The sequence below is a fragment of the Schistocerca americana genome, chromosome 1 (genome assembly GCF_021461395.2).
Source record: "Schistocerca americana isolate TAMUIC-IGC-003095 chromosome 1, iqSchAmer2.1, whole genome shotgun sequence".
In the NCBI taxonomy this organism is placed as follows: Eukaryota; Metazoa; Arthropoda; class Insecta; order Orthoptera; family Acrididae; genus Schistocerca; species Schistocerca americana.
Window position 1 is genome coordinate 903,697,377 of NC_060119.1, and position 17,167 is coordinate 903,714,543.

The 17,167-nt window shown below is 39.3% G+C and overlaps 1 protein-coding gene across 4 annotated transcripts in view; it reads right to left on the bottom strand.

Moving 5' to 3' along the window:
* Nucleotides 1–17,167, bottom strand: part of LOC124547561 (cGMP-dependent protein kinase, isozyme 1-like) — a 408,150-nt gene that overhangs the window by 34,222 nt on the left and 356,761 nt on the right. For all 4 annotated transcript variants that reach the window (XM_047125117.1, XM_047125116.1, XM_047125115.1 and 1 more), the window contains exons 14-15: nt 6,780–6,846; nt 4,928–5,060 (exon numbers count right to left, since the gene is read on the bottom strand). In XM_047125117.1, coding sequence (XP_046981073.1) covers nt 4,965–5,060; nt 6,780–6,846 — 163 coding nt within the window. In that variant the 3' untranslated portion in view covers nt 4,928–4,964. The remainder of the gene's footprint in view (nt 1–4,927; nt 5,061–6,779; nt 6,847–17,167) is intronic.

Consider the following 17,167-nt stretch of genomic DNA (forward strand, 5'->3'; position numbering starts at 1 on the left):
AAGGGAAGAAAACCCTGATTAAAAATTACCCATCCCCTGGTAGGGGTTGGACGCAGGGTTGACAGCCCGCTCTGTAAAAAACAACTGTTGTGAAACTTCTACAAAGTAAGGTCGGACGGATGAAGGAAGATGGACCTGGCATGGAAAAGGACAAAGAGGATGGAATACAAGTAAACGAAGGTGGGAAAATTAGGAAGAAGAGAAATATAAGGCGTAGGTCAGATCTATATATTGGTACTTGGAATGTGAGATCCCTATATCGACCACGAGCACTGAAAGTAATGCTGGGTCAAATAATGAGTCTGAAGCAAAGTATAATAGCACTACAAGAAATTAGATGGACAGGGAGTGGAGTTTAAGAAAAGAAAGAGGCGAATATATTCTATAGCTACAGTGAAAGAAACCACCAGCTGGGGACAGGATTTGTTGTACAGCATCAGTTAAAGCATTTGGTAATAGGGTTTACACCCATTAGTCCAAGATTATCAACACTCAGGATAAAGGGGAAATTCTTTACCTACTCCATAATTAATGCCCATGCACCAACAGAATAATCCAAAGAAGAAGAGAAAGAAGTATTCTATCAATCTTTGGAAAGAGCATATGATGAGTGCCCAGGTCATGATATTAAAATAATAGCTGGAGACCTAAATGCTCAGGTGGGGAAAGAATAGATTTATAGACCGATAATTGGCCCCTGCAGCAAACATGCAACAAGTAATGATAACAGAACAAGGCTTATGCTGTTCGCAGCATCTAGAAATATGGTAATAGGATCAACACTGTTCCCACATAAAGAAATTCATAAGGGAACATGGAACTCACTGGATGGAAACACAGTAAACCAGATTGACCATGTGTTGATAGATGTGAAACACAAATCGGACCTATTGGACGTGAGGAGTCTCAGAGGCCCAAACATAGACACAGATCATTTTCTGGTATGGGCATGGGTGAGGGCAAGGATATCTAACGCAATGAAAGGAGACCGACCCAGGGCACAGAAATATAATATAACAACTTTAGAATCAGTGGAAGTAAGAGAACAGTATCAGGAGAAGATAACTCGGATTCTGGAAAATGCTGGAGAATATAACAATATTGAAGATCAGTGGGAAGCAATAAAAATGACGGTGGAGACATCAGCAAGAGAGATACTTGGAATTGGGACAAGACAAGTAAGACCATCATGGTTTGATACTGAATGCGAAATAGTAAGTGAAGAAAAGAACAAAGCATATAGAAGGACACTGTGATCACACTGTACGAGGAGGATAGTTGAAGAATACAAAGAAAAATTGAGGATTTGAAAAGAAGACTCACCAAAGAGAGAAGAGAGAATGGATGAAAGCAAGTATCAAAGAAATGGAGCTCATGAGAAGCAAAAATGAAATAAGAAAATTCTATAGAGAGGTGAACGCGGCACAGAAGCCTTTTGGTAGCAAAACAAGCTCAATAAAAGATGAGAACTGGAATATAATAAGTGAAGGGAAGGGAATATGTGAAAGATGGCGCAGGTATTTTGATAGTCTCCTCAACCCTAGAATAACTATACCAGAGAACCCAACAGACACGAATGGGGAAGAGGACCCAGACAACAACACTACCCCACCAAATATAGAAGAAGTGTAAACTGCCATGAAGAAATTGAAAAACAACAAGGCGGCAGGCACAGATGGTATTCCAGCAGAACTGTTTAAGCAAGGAGGCAGAGAGCTGGAACAAAGCCTTTTGAAAATGGTCACCAGAATATGGGAAGAGGAGAATATGCCCAAACAATGGAAAGAGGGTATCACATGTCCCATATATAAGAAAGGAGATAAGATGGAGTGTGGCAATTATAGAGGGATCACACTACTTAATTTGGGATATAAAATACTCTCTAATATACTATTCGACAGAATACTCCCAATCATACAGAGGGAAACGGGGCCGTACCAATGCGGATTCCTTCCTGGGAAGTCAACCATAGATCAAATATTCACCTTAAGACAAATCCTGGAAAAAACAAACGAATACCGAGTTGGCACGCATCACCTCTTTATAGATTTCAAAGCAGCTTATGATAGCATAAATAGAGAGCAGTTATATCAAGCTCTAGATGAATTGGGTATCTCTAGAAAGTTGGTAAGGCTGGTGAGAATGACAATGAGCAAAGCACAAGGTAGTGTAAGAATAGGAGGAATGATGTCCAACACATTGAGTATTAAAAATGGAGTGCGACAAGGGGATGCATTGGCATGCTGCACTGGAGAAGGTGATGAGAAATGCAAACCTTCTGAACAGAGGAACAATCTTCTATAAATCGGTGCAGATACTGGCCTATGCAGATGACATAGATATAATAGCAAGAACCCAAAAAGCAATGGAGGAGACATTTACAGCTCTTGAACAGGCCAGTAGGAACATGGGGTTAATTATTAATGAACAAAAAACAAAATATATGGCAGCTGGAAAAGCACATAGAGAACATATGCCAAATGTAATAACAATGGGCAATTATAAATTTGAGAGAGTTGAACATTTCAAGTATCTGGGCTTGACAGTTACACATCTAAATGATACCTCCTTTGAAAATAAGCAGTGATTAATACTGGCCAACAGAGCCTATTTTGCCCTAACAAGACTTCTATCCTCAAGGCTCCTGACTCATACCATGAAATTAACTATGTATAAATCATTTATATGACCAGTGCTTACATATGCCTCTGAAGCCTGGACATTAACAGCTAAAGATATAGAAACACTGGATGCATTTGAAAGAAAGGTACTTAGATGAATTATTGGCCCAATCTGTGAAAGAGGAAGATGGTGGAGGAGATACAACCATGAGTTGTACACCATATACAAAGACCAACCCATCAGAAGGGTAGTGAAATCATCCAGACTGAGGTGGGCGAGACATGTGGCTCACATGAATGATACGGAAGTACCAAAAAGAATATTACAAGGAAAGCCAGGAGGACAGAGAGGATGTGGTCAACCAAGAGCCAGATGGGAAGATGGAGTAATCAAAGATCTTAGGAAGATGGGCTATAGAAACTGGAGAGTATTGGCAAAGGACCGAGAGAGATGGAAGGAAATTGTAGAAGAGGCCAAGGCTCATCATGAGCTGTAGAGCCAAGAAAGAAGAAGACATCACATGAGCTATTTTCAGTTGAAAGACCAATACATATTTTTCCACGATGAATGCATGTGATTGTAGTTTGTCCATATTACTGAATAAAAATTTTCATATGCTATCGATATTACAAAATATAGGTCTCAAGTTGTGAGGCAGAACGATGATAATTAGGTTATCCGAACATGAGAGAAGCTGGAAATAAGAAAGAAAGATTTAACCTCTGCTGATCATCTTTTAACAGTAAACTGGTCATATGATGTAGAATGTAAAGTTTTACATTCTGTTAATAATGGCAGAAAGATGGCTCTACTGGAAATCAACAAACACAGAATGCCAGCTTAGTATTAAATGACCAATGCCAATTTCCTTTTTCTCCTCTGTTAAATTAAATTTTAGTCACAAATTCACTTTAATTTTCATCAGCTGTAAATATACCTTCACGTACAAAGCTTTTTTCCTTGTTTGGCTAATTTAACTATTTCTGCATAAAAAAATATGTTTTCCTATGTAGACACTCTACATGTCATTTTTGTATCTTCTGTGTATGTAATATCTGTGTAAACAATGTAGGAAAAGATAGATTGCTACTTTATACCATAAAGATGACATGTCAAGATGCAGACAGGCACAATTAAAAGACACTTACTCATAAACTTTCAGCCACTGTCTTCATCAGAAAAAGAAAGAGAAACACACACAATTCATTCACACAAGCAAGCGCCCTTCATGTACATGACTGCCAACTCCAGCAGCTTGGACCACAATATCATTCTGGTCCAAGTTGGTGGTCATGTCTGTGTGAGGTGTGCCTGCTTGTGTGAGTGAATGGTGTGCATTTCTCTTTGTATTTATGATTAAGGATGTGGCCAAAAGCTTAGGTCTTTTAATTGTGCCTTTCTGCAACTTAACATGTCATTTTTATGGTAAATAGCAATCTGTCTTTTCCTACATTGTTCACATTCCAAACTGGAGTTTGCATTGTTTACTATCTGTGTAAGTTACACACAATTTTATCTATGTTTGTGACATTCAGTTGTTACCTGAAAATGGTCTAAGTAGCTGAAAGTTGGTTCGTGACCAAATAAATATGATTTTACAGAACTTTATAAAGTGTTTCTTATTTAATATTATTTTCCACTTTTTATTTTCTCTGCTTGTTTGAAGCCAGCCTTCTTCTCACTTCATTGTTTTTGTCATCTCTGAACTTAAGCTACCACAGCGCTCTTAATAATGTACTAATTTCATCCTCCAAGCCTCTCAAATATCTTTGACTTCATGTTGGGCTTCCATCCTCCTCACAACAAGCAGATCTCTCTTAACCTAGGGTCAGAATCTCTTCTACAATAATCTCTCTTTATACTCTGATGAAAAAATAAATAGTTGTGAAAGCTAGGAGAATTATTTTCTACTTGAAGTGTCTTATTGGCAATATCAGAAAAAAAAATGGCTCAAATGGCTCTGAGCACTATGCGACTTAACTTATGAGGTCATCAGTCGCCTAGAACTTAGAACTAATTAAACCTAACTAACCTAAGGACATCACACACATCCATGCCCGAGGCAGGATTCGAACCTGTGACCGTAGCGGTCATGTGGTTCCAGACTGAAGCACCTTTAACCGCACGGCCACACCGGCCGGCCGCAATGTCAGAAGCTGGACTTACTGAAGATAAGTGCTAGTGAGTCTTTCTGTCTCTTAGTAATTTTAATGATATTAAACAAAACCGTGAAAAAGTTCAACATTTAATTTATGTTAAAATCCACAAATATAATGGAAATATACTGTATATCATAAATACTCACTTCTTGAACTGCACATAGTCATCGTTGCGTTATTTTCCTAGAAGTCTTTGTCCCAACCAGAAAATTCATCAGGAGCATTGTCTTTTGTCTTAGGGTACTTATCAAAATTGGATGTATCAGTGGGTCCTTTAATCTGAAACATTAATATTCAAAAATGTAATTGTCACACCAAGCCCATACTAAAAAATAAATGAAATTATGTCAAAGGTGGGCAGATACTTATCTATGCATTTTATTCCGGAGTGGATTTATCTTAAAGGAAGTTATATTGTTCTGAGTACATGGAACTTGAGATACTTGTTTGTGACTCATGGTGAAAAGGAACAATAATCAAGAAAATGGATGTTGGAGCATATGTGACAAAAATTAAGTTACTTAGGAGAATGAATATTATATAATGAAAGTATGCTTTGCTACAGTTAGTGACTCATCCTGTACTTGAACATACATTTTATTGCCTTTCTCTTTAACCTCTTTGTTCTCAAAAAAGTGATCTCTAGTTTCAAGAAACCCAAGAAGTACCTAACTCATTGTATTGCCCAGTACTTTCTTTTCATTCATTTTCATTCAGTTGTTCATCCATGACTGGTCATGGACATGCTGTGTGTTTTATATGTATTCAATAATACAACTTTCCATTAAAAATTATACATTATATTTATATTTTATGTTGACCGTTAAATGTATGGTTTACAATAGTGCACTGTTAAAGAATTATTCTGCTTTGTAAACATAGCAGTTGATTAATAGATTCAGTAAATATTTCTCCAAGGAGTTTATGGTATATCTCTCACTCTCAGACGTGGTTTATTATACAGTTTTTTGCCAGTATATTTGAGACTATTTTTGGACTTATTTAATCCAGTATATTCTAAATTTATGTTATTTCTGTTCATTGTTCCATATTTCTAAATATAACCTCTGTATGTTAAAGTATTGGCTCTTTTTTATTGAGAGGAGACAGGCTTTAAGTATAGAGGAAAGTACAGAGTTAATATTTTTAGTTATTTTAAATATGGCCAGCACGACTACTTCCACAAGTTAAGTGAGAATGGAAAAGAAAAAAATATGAAGACTGAAGTGTTACTTGCTGCCACAAAATTTTAATTCACCTAGTAAATCATACATGATAGTTTAATGGACAATTGGTCTTTGTTTCCATGCCACTTGAATGGGTCCAAATGATTTCTAGTAATCTGACACATTCACACACTTTCCACTTAGTTTGTGGGAAGAAAAATTTTATTTCAGTTTTGGTTTTTATTTTGCATTAGTTCATTTTTTTTGTAGACAATGTGTTTTTCTTCTCACTTTGTCTATGATAGGATCATTCATTGTGAGAGTCATATTGTCGGAATACATTACTGTCTTGTAGGGCAAAGAACTAGGTAATCATTCATGTATGTAAGAAAAAGAAAAGGATGCTGGACAAAACCTTGCAGCAATTCTGTAGTAATAATTTTGTAAAGAAAGTAATTTTATTTTCTCTTGGTATACTACGGTATCTGAACTAAAGTTCTGCAGTAATACAAAAGTCAAATGATTAGAACACTTTTAGTAAAATATCACCAAAAATAAGGAAAAACCATCTTTATTCATACATATAATCATGACAGTGTTATAATATAAAGAATAGAAGTCACTACTAGGTAATGGAACATTGCTATTCATTCACAGCTTCAAAACTGAAACCAGGAGAAAAGACAAAATAAAAACATGACTATTAGTCTTATCATTATGTTCAAACACTGGATGTTGTGTTATGGTATTTTAAAACTGTTGGAACCCTACAAATATTTAAACTGTTGCAGAGGTAATTTAAACCTGCCAGAAAAGTTGTGCTTATATTTACCACTGGTATGATTGGAGCTCTCATTGTCCCTTTCCTTAGTGCTTCCCAGTCAAATCCATGAAACCATCTGAAAGAAACAAAAAAAAGTACATTAGTATTGTAGGAACACAGTGTCTACAAACAGCGTCACTGGTGGTCAACTGTTACCTCACACAAAATTCTCTGACTAGTGTTTGCCTTATGACTGTTGAGTTTGGATGCCTCTGAAGTGTACGTTACTTTTGTTCATAAAATTGTGCTATATTGTGCTATACACCACTGCATTACACTTCCGATGACCATGTTCACTTATAATTTGAACATTTCCAGCTACTGTGCAACCACAATGCTGTCATCATGCTCTTACTGTGCCACACAATTATGCCATTGGACAACAATTCTTGTGCCATTGCATCAGATGCTATGGATAACACCCTGCATTCATATTGTGTGATAAAAAGTGAAAGTGACAATCCTCTGAACAGTGCTATTGCAGTGTTCAACAATGGAAAGCAGTTGTATGTAGCACACAATGTACTATGAGATCTTGCAGAGGATCCTGTTCACGCAGAAACTGGACTACTTCCAAGCCACAGGAATCCAACTGGTTGGATTCATGACTACTTACTTTCAAAGAGCTATAAATCATACGATGCCGAATCTGATCACTCCAGACTTCATGCAGCCAGATGCATTGCCTACTGCACATCATCTCGCTCATGGCACTTGCTCAGCTGTTCTTCCACTACGAACATTGCCTTGGCAAACAGTCAGAAACAGAACACATCTCAAGCTACCTCCTGTTTGAATACAACAACCAAATTTGACATTGTAGACAACATTTTTGATTCAAGTGATGTCATCAGTGATGGTACAAAATTCACCACTCTGCTTAGCTAGATGTGGGAACATGAAGATGACAAGTGATATCACCTTCCCACTTGATAGACAACAAATATGAGACTATGAAAACTGTTCTACTCCACCACCTCCTCACCTGGTTCCTGGAGCAATTCCTCACATTATTTATAACAAAGTTTTAAGGAGCAAGACTCTGTAACGCCGTAAATGCATATCCTCCTATTTCCATCTATTGTACTGTAAATTTTTTCCTTATTTTGTTACCTGAATATATGTCATTTCTGTGCCTTTATACATTGTTATTGTTTTACTATTTGTATATATATATATTTATGCATTTATGTCGATGTATAATTGATTTGTTGTGTAAAGATTATTTGTATTTATACGCTGGGTCTGGCCTAGGGAAAACTATACTATCGAACGAATACATCGATAGGTCGTGTGGAGAACAAAAGTGTTTAGGATCTTTGGTAGTGTTAACTCTGTCGCGTGGAGCGCGGGCAGAGAGGGAGTGCGGCTGGAGTAGCGAGTGGAGCAGGTGTGTTGTGTGTAGCTCCCGCGAGTTGCCGCGCTTTCGGGGTTTGGCAGCATGTAATTGCGCTCGACTTGCGATGATAGTTTCTGACACGGTGTCGCGGACGGGAAGCATTAGCTGGCACACATCAAGAGCCTGTTTCGTCTGGTGACCGTGTTGAGAAGAAGGCGCGCCAACATCCAGCTTCTGCAACAGTGGCGGCCGACAATGAGTGACTGTCGCCACCTCCTCGATCGACGGCTTCAAACCTTCAATCAACCAACAAGGAAGACTAAAAGCACGTAAAGTTTCAGAACTGTATGGCAGACCTCAGCTTTTCAAATTGTTCCATTTGCCTTGCAAAATTACAGCAACTTAGCATGAACCTTTGTTGCTCATTGTCCCAATTGCATTGCCAAGCAGGGTCCCTTCCTTTTCCGAAATGAACCCGAGTGTCGTTGAAATTCAAACGCCAGCATTAAAATAATATAATTAGATTTCACTGCTTTAATTTCAAAGTTCAGTTAAAGTATTCATAGCTGGCTACAATATTTAGGTTACACGAGCACAAATTAAGAGTGCGAGTTTTGTTAGCATATTTTAGCTTACCTGTGACTGCAGCTCAGCTTGGTACGTACTAAATTTTACTATTGTTAATTGTTCAGAATCATTTAATTCAAGTTCAAAGTTAAATCTCTTGTTTCTAAATTGCGTAGAGTCAAGTTGCTTTTGAAATGATTGTTGAGGTAGTCCAAGACTAACCGTATTTTACTGGAATTCGATGTGCTTCAGAAAGAAAGCTCACTATTAACTTCAGTCACTAAATTAGCTTTTGATTTTCCGGTCTTATTAATTCTTTTGCTAAATTAAGTCAGAGTGTAGCGAAATTTATTACTTCTGACAAACTTTCAGTTTTCACACTACATGTGTCAACCTTCAGTTGCCACGCTTCTAGTGCTAATTATATGTGTAATTAGCTTTCTTTTTCAGTTACTATAGTAATTGTCCTTGGGACTGGCGACCGTGATTTTCCCCAAATCTCAAATATCTAATTACCGCTAGTTAATTGTTAACGTAACAGCCGCACATTTACTTTCTTTATTAACTTTACCCCTTTTCAAAATTAATTTCCACCAGTTTCATTTGCATTTTTCCTTTCATTTAGATGTAACCCTTTCCTCCCTCTTTACCGACAGATTAACTTCGGTGACGATTGCTTTCCCAAATTTCCATTAGGTACACGCGGTTTAATTTTTCACTGTCATTAAGGTCGATAAGTGAGGGGGAGGTTACACGTGGCGACCTGGTGACAGGACAATCTTCAGATTTGAGGTTGTTCTGGGCACGAATTTTGCATTGTGCAAATCTCGTAACAAAGTACTGGTTACGAAATGGTCGATACGTCGGCGAGAATATTAGTGTGAGGAATCCTAATTAGATTTTAGATTTGGCATTTATATTGAAAAATATTAAAATGAGTGAAGGCAACAATTGCCAAAATTTGGTAGACTTGGATACGGAACAATCGGTCGAACAGTGGGAAATGCGCACCACGGTACCCATTGTTCAGGGGCAGGCGGCTAGCATGAAAGACGCGACCGCCAAAACGCAACAAAGAGCAGAAATGGAATTCCAAACTTTAGAAATTGTTTCGGAATCGGAAGTGAAAATCAAATCTGAATCCCTTGATGACGAATACGGGGGGACAATTAAAGAAAAAGCCGCTACGGAAGTAAAACCGGTAGTTTCCGGGAATTTAACTGATTCATTGAATGTTTTGATTAACGAAATCAAGAGTCAATTGGCAGAAATTAAAGCTCTGTCTGCCAAGCAAGACGATCAGGCTGCCAAGCAAGAAGCTCAGGCTGCCAAACAAGAAGCTCAGGCTGCCAAGCAAGAAGCTCAGGCTGCCAAGCAAGAAGCTCAGTCTAAAAAAATTGAACGAATGCTAGACAATCAGAACAAAGCTATTAATGTTGTTAACAACAATGTTGAAGTTGTTAACACAAAAGTTGATAAAATCAAAGACGATATTGTCGTGATTAATACCGAAATCGGTAATCTTAAACAGGAAATGATAGGCGTTCAGGCGGAAATTGCGAGCACAAATACTCGTTTTGATTACAAAATTAGCAGAATCGAGAAAAGTGTAGGAGACGCAGTTGCTCCGATCATCGAGAATAAGGTGACGGAACAAATTCAATTAGTGAGAAAAGAGGATCAACAGAAGGTGGAAACTTTAAAGGCTTTAGTATCCGAAGTAGATACCAAAGTGACGAAGCAGGCTAATACCTGCGAAGAGAAAAAGAGGGAAGTGGAAACGCTTGCGACAACCACTTGCCAAGTGATTACGAGGGTGTCGGAATTAGAAAGGAAACTTGACAATAAACAGAGCTATGTGCCAATCTGTGCACATAATTCGGAGGTGTTGACGAAAGAGGAGCGGTTCGACCCCTTGAAAAAAGGCGGTATACACCCGACGGATTTCATTAAGAATTGTGAAAGAGTTTTACCCAGATCATGGACTGAAGAGAGAAAAATTAATGCGGTTATTGATGTGTTGGCTGGTGATGCCAAGCGTTGGGGCTTAAACCTCAACATTATGAACCTGACTTTTGACGAGTTTAAAAATTTGTTTCTGGCTGAATACTGGTCAGAGCAGAAACAGCAAGGTGTCTGGCGCGAATTTGTCGTATCGAGGCCTTTTGATGCGAATTCGCGCGGCTCGATGAAGGAGTTTTGTGAGGGCTGGATCCGCAAGTTGGAATATTTGCGTGATCGCCGCACGGAATCCGAAATAGTCTGGGAACTCTACAAAAAGCTTCCAGATGATACAAAACGCTACGTAGGAAGCAATTACAGGACAATAAATGATTTCCTGGAAAGAGTGGAGGACGAGGACAATTGGCGCAATAATCGCAACAGTGGTAGAGGCCGTGGTAACGACAATGGGTACCACAGCAACCACAACAACGATTACCATGGGAATAATGCATACTGCAACCATGGCAGCAATAACAATAATGGTTCGGACCGTAATAACAATCGGTACAATGCAAATAATAACAGGAATGACGGAAACCAGTATCACACTAACGTGATACGGGCTTCACAGAATAGTAATAACGCCAGAGGGTGTGATCAGCCGCCTCAGTAGCATCCGGGGAGCGTATCTGCTGGGACGAGACAGGGAAACCATTAGCCGCGCCGGTGAGGGGCTGACCGGGCGTGGAGAAATTTTGGCGGCCCAATAACAGTAGAAAACTGAGGTGTCGTTGTTATGAAAATTCCGTATGGAATAACCAATGGCGGGAGAGTGTGCCAGTATTAGGAGAAAGGAGTGCGCCCACAAGTAGTAGATCAGCTGTAGACACGGCAGTAGAAAATACATTCACTGTCAATGAGAACAATTTAAGCAGTGTTCCGGAAATCGATTATAAAGTGGCAGCTGTAACACCCACAGTGGAACTGGAGATTGAGTTTAAGAATGATTCGCAAGTGTTGAAAGAAGATCAGATGTCGGATAAAACATCCGCCATCGAGCGAGGGGATGCAGAGAGGGATGAGGTCTGGTTAAGGCAGTTCGGTCACTTATACGACGAACTAAGAGATTATAGGGGCCTGTACGGGAGAAGTGTTTATGGGGAGCGCGGGCAGGATTTGCCGCGTCTCGTCCCGCAGGAAGATAGTTATTGTGAAGTGATAGAAAGTTCTGGCCCTAACCGGCAGACTTTACTAGAAATAGTTGATGTTAAGGGGGAGCACGAGCAAGATGCGTCGTGTTTCGTCCCGCAGGAGTTGAATGTTGAAGTAGTAACGGAAAGTTCTGGCCCTAACCGGCAGACTTTACCGAAAGTTGTAGTGGTAGAAGTAGCCGACCCATCCGACGCGAACATCCAGTTTAAACATTGCGAGAGTATTAAGAAGAAAGATTACGAAAATTTTAGTGATAGCCGGAAACGATTGGTAGAAAAGCATGTAGATTACAGCGTGTATGAGGTTAGAGCTGACGTTATACGGTCAGACGGTAGCGGTGTGGGTTGCGCAGATCCAGAGGAAGTAATTTCAGATGCTACTGGGCACATTCTTCCAGGTAGATTGGCAGATGAGATCAATCTGACCAAAGTGGAATCAACGAAGGTGGCAATTAGTGAATTGATAGCAAAGCAATACTCACTAGTTGACGAGTTACAGGAAAAGGTTTCGGTATTGGAGGCGAAGCTACAGACTAAGCCTCACGACAAATGTGTTGAAATTAAAACTGTATGTGAACAGAGGCTGAAAAAGCCACCAGATAAGCCGAATTTAGGATCAAAGCCGGATGGTTGTTTCTGGACTGACATGGATATAGACAAGGATTTATTATGGGAAAATAAAGAAACAGTCGAGGACAAGTGTAGACAGATAGTAGTGTCTGTTAATATGCACGAACTACAACTAAACGTGTTGATTGATACCAGTGCAGAATTGAGTGCTGTATCTGGGAAAATATTTGAGTTACTGAAAGACAGACCTGGCATCGTAGTTATGCCAGTAACAGGAGTGAAAATTATCGGTGCTACTGGGAAGGCCAGTAAACCGGTCACAAAACAGATTTTTGTCAACTTTGAGATATGTGGGGCACGATTTGAACAAGAGTTTGTCGTCGTGCCAGACTTAACTACGGAAGTAATTATCGGGTTAGATTGGCTATTAAAGTACCGTGCAGTGATTAATTGCGAAAGCAAAACTTTGACATGTATGTCACAAGATAAAACGATAGTAGTTAGTTTTGACGAGGCAGGAGACGATGTGCATAGGCAATACCAGCCTATACACATTGTTAACTGGCCGGATGTTATTGACGTAGGTATGAATTTGAACTACTGTAATGTGAGGAATCTCGGCATTGACAATGGTGTAGAAAGTGAATTGGAAAGTATTGTAGTCGGTGTGTCAAACGTAACACACGAACAAAGACGAGGCCGACTTTCCCGTACCTGTTGCCATCACAACCATAGGGCATGGGGCAAATATGTAGCAGTATTTGAGAGAATTATGAACACCTTGAGACATGAATCGACGGGATTTTCTCCAGAGGAAATCTTGTTGGATGACAGAAGTAAAAGTTTAGTGGAAGGGATAATCAAATTCCCTCCATGGATTGACATTAGTATTGGTGTGAAAAAAGATCGTTTGTGAGAAGTAATGAAGCTTAAAGCTGATGCTCGCATACGTCGTCATGACGCTAAAGCGCGTATTGCTAAGTTTGCAATCGGAGACTTAGTACTTGTAAAAGCTCATGAGAAATCGAGCGAGATAGACAATGAAATCTCTAAATTTAAGCTTGTTTATAATGGACCATATAAAGTCATTGGTATACCTCACACAAATGCTTATTGCTTAGAGTATCCAAGCTCTGGAAAACGGTTAGGTATACGGAATATAGTAGACTTGAAATTGTACCAACCTAGGATCGATTAATACCACACAATGGGTAATTTGTACAGTATGTAAATATAGAGTGTAAGATTTAAGGTTTGCTAGATTGCCATGCTTTTGCCTGACCAAGAGGACATTAAAGAAGTTGTAATTAATAAGTAATTAATTTTGACTAAATGATTTAAGAGAGAGTGATTATTTATCAATTGAAAAATCCAAGCTGCTAGTTTAAGTTTTCAGCTGAGTCACACTAGATTAAGCAATGTAAATATGATTTTGTAACTAGCTGTAAGATTTCATGAGTATGTGTTTTACTAGTCATTGCCGATGTACTTAGACGCTGTTTTAAGTTTCAGTCTAGTACATGCGTGTGATGATGGACTGTGTTGAGTTATCCACTGTGATAGTATTAAGAGACTCCTTGAGATTACTCGGGAGTGAGTTTTTCCTAAAGAATTCAGTGAAACGGACGTTCTGGAAATGCCGTTTAGCAGGCGAGTGAGATCAAGCGTGCCGCAAAGGCGGGCGCAACAATACTGGCGAGGCGGAGTCCCTGTCGGCTCTTGTGCCGCTGTCGGCTCTTGTGCCGCTCTCGGCATTCTTTGTACTTGCGGGTACGAAAGGCGGAATAGTTTTTCTTCCCGGACAGCTGATGTGAAAGAATTCTGCTGTCAATATTTATGTTTTTTCCGATCTACTGAATATTATTTTCTTGTTTAGTGTTAAGTGGAATCTCATGACGAGATAATAATTATGAAAAGGTTATATAAAATGTGTATTCTATGTAATTAATTATTAATTTGCATATTTGATATACCGGTTTTTTATGACCATGTACTCTGATTAATTTTGTAAATAGTATTCCATATCTTGATACTGTTAGGAATTTTGACAATTTTAGAATAGCTAAACCATTTTCTATGTTTTCTATGAATTTTAAAATGTTATCAACCTGTTTTATTTTGTGCAAGATGACAGAGTGGAATAAGATTAGGAGTGTCTCCACTCAATTATTATGGTCTAAAAATTGATTTATGCTTAATTAGACGAATGCTAAATTTTGTTGATGTTTTGAGCATATGCATTTCCGCTGTTTCTTTTTTGGGACATTTTCTGAGTCTGTTTAGGTTACACGAACATCCTCAGACAATGTGGGGCACGTGTAACGCCGGAAATGTATATCCTCCTATTTCCATCTATTGTACTGTAAATTTTTTCCTTATTTTGTTACCTGAATATATGTCATTTCTGTGCCTTTATACATTGTTATTGTTTTACTATTTGTATATATATATATTTATGCATTTATGTCGATGTATAATTGATTTGTTGTGTAAAGATTATTTGTATTTATACGCTGGGTCTGGCCTAGGGAAAACTATACTATCGAACGAATACATCGATAGGTCGTGTGGAGAACAAAAGTGTTTAGGATCTTTGGTAGTGTTAACTCTGTCGCGTGGAGCGCGGGCAGAGAGGGAGTGCGGCTGGAGTAGCGAGTGGAGCAGGTGTGTTGTGTGTAGCTCCCGCGAGTTGCCGCGCTTTCGGGGTTTGGCAGCATGTAATTGCGCTCGACTTGCGATGATAGTTTCTGACATGGTGTCGCGGACGGGAAGCATTAGCTGGCACACATCAAGAGCCTGTTTCGTCTGGTGACCGTGTTGAGAAGAAGGCGCGCCAACATCCAGCTTCTGCAACAGTGGCGGCCGACAATGAGTGACTGTCGCCACCTCCTCGATCGACGGCTTCAAACCTTCAATCAACCAACAAGGAAGACTAAAAGCACGTAAAGTTTCAGAACTGTATGGCAGACCTCAGCTTTTCAAATTGTTCCATTTGCCTTGCAAAATTACAGCAACTTAGCATGAACCTTTGTTGCTCATTGTCCCAATTGCATTGCCAAGCAGGGTCCCTTCCTTTTCCGAAATGAACCCGAGTGTCGTTGAAATTCAAACGCCAGCATTAAAATAATATAATTAGATTTCACTGCTTTAATTTCAAAGTTCAGTTAAAGTATTCATAGCTGGCTACAATATTTAGGTTACACGAGCACAAATTAAGAGTGCGAGTTTTGTTAGCATATTTTAGCTTACCTGTGACTGCAGCTCAGCTTGGTACGTACTAAATTTTACTATTGTTAATTGTTCAGAATCATTTAATTCAAGTTCAAAGTTAAATCTCTTGTTTCTAAATTGCGTAGAGTCAAGTTGCTTTTGAAATGATTGTTGAGGTAGTCCAAGACTAACCGTATTTTACTGGAATTCGATGTGCTTCAGAAAGAAAGCTCACTATTAACTTCAGTCACTAAATTAGCTTTTGATTTTCCGGTCTTATTAATTCTTTTGCTAAATTAAGTCAGAGTGTAGCGAAATTTATTACTTCTGACAAACTTTCAGTTTTCACACTACATGTGTCAACCTTCAGTTGCCACGCTTCTAGTGCTAATTATATGTGTAATTAGCTTTCTTTTTCAGTTACTATAGTAATTGTCCTTGGGACTGGCGACCGTGATTTTCCCCAAATCTCAAATATCTAATTACCGCTAGTTAATTGTTAACGTAACAGCCGCACATTTACTTTCTTTATTAACTTTACCCCTTTTCAAAATTAATTTCCACCAGTTTCATTTGCATTTTTCCTTTCATTTAGATGTAACCCTTTCCTCCCTCTTTACCGACAGATTAACTTCGGTGACGATTGCTTTCCCAAATTTCCATTAGGTACACGCGGTTTAATTTTTCACTGTCATTAAGGTCGATAAGTGAGGGGGAGGTTACAACTCCATCACAATTATGGCACACAGACTGATCTCCACCTCATGCCTGATCACACCTTATCCACCTTGTGGTTTGTGAAGCTTCCTCTCACAAGTCCAACTGCCTATGGTTGCCCATGAGCACGACCTTTGGAGGCATGCCTTGAAATCGCTGATCGAATACATTCTACCATACAGCATAGACAACATATAACTAATGTCAACAGCATTGATGGTGAGCATGACTTGCAACTACGATGGCTGCACAACTGACAGACCAGCTACAATGAGCTGAGTTGACTTCACCTGGCTTTCGCTGATTCTGATGTCCCTGTGCTCAGCTGGAGTTATGACCTTTGCACAGCAACAACAAACCCCCCACTCACCTGCCATCCACACCTGTGTGCAGCACTGCCAGCTATTTCACACCTGCACCTGTGCAGAGCACCAACAACTGTGTTGTGCCCAAACCTGTGCAGAACACCGCTGACCATATGCCACACCCACAAAGAATCACTTTTCCTGGTACCACGAACAATATACTTATTCTTCTTGCAACTGTAATCCACCATGCAATTTCCAAAGCTTCACGCACTGTTCACCAGACTGCCTACACACCCATAATGATGAGGCTGGACTGCATCCAGCCCACTTTTTTCACAAAAACAGATTGTTTGTATGTGACCACATTAGTGGCCAATTACATCTCATTAACACTGACTCAGATGTCAGTACTTTTCTGCCCCCTTCAACACGTTGAATGCCAGAATACACACCTGTCCAACTCCGTGCAGCAAATGATATGACAATCCAGGTCTATGGATCATGGATCCACACACTACACCTCAACTTGAA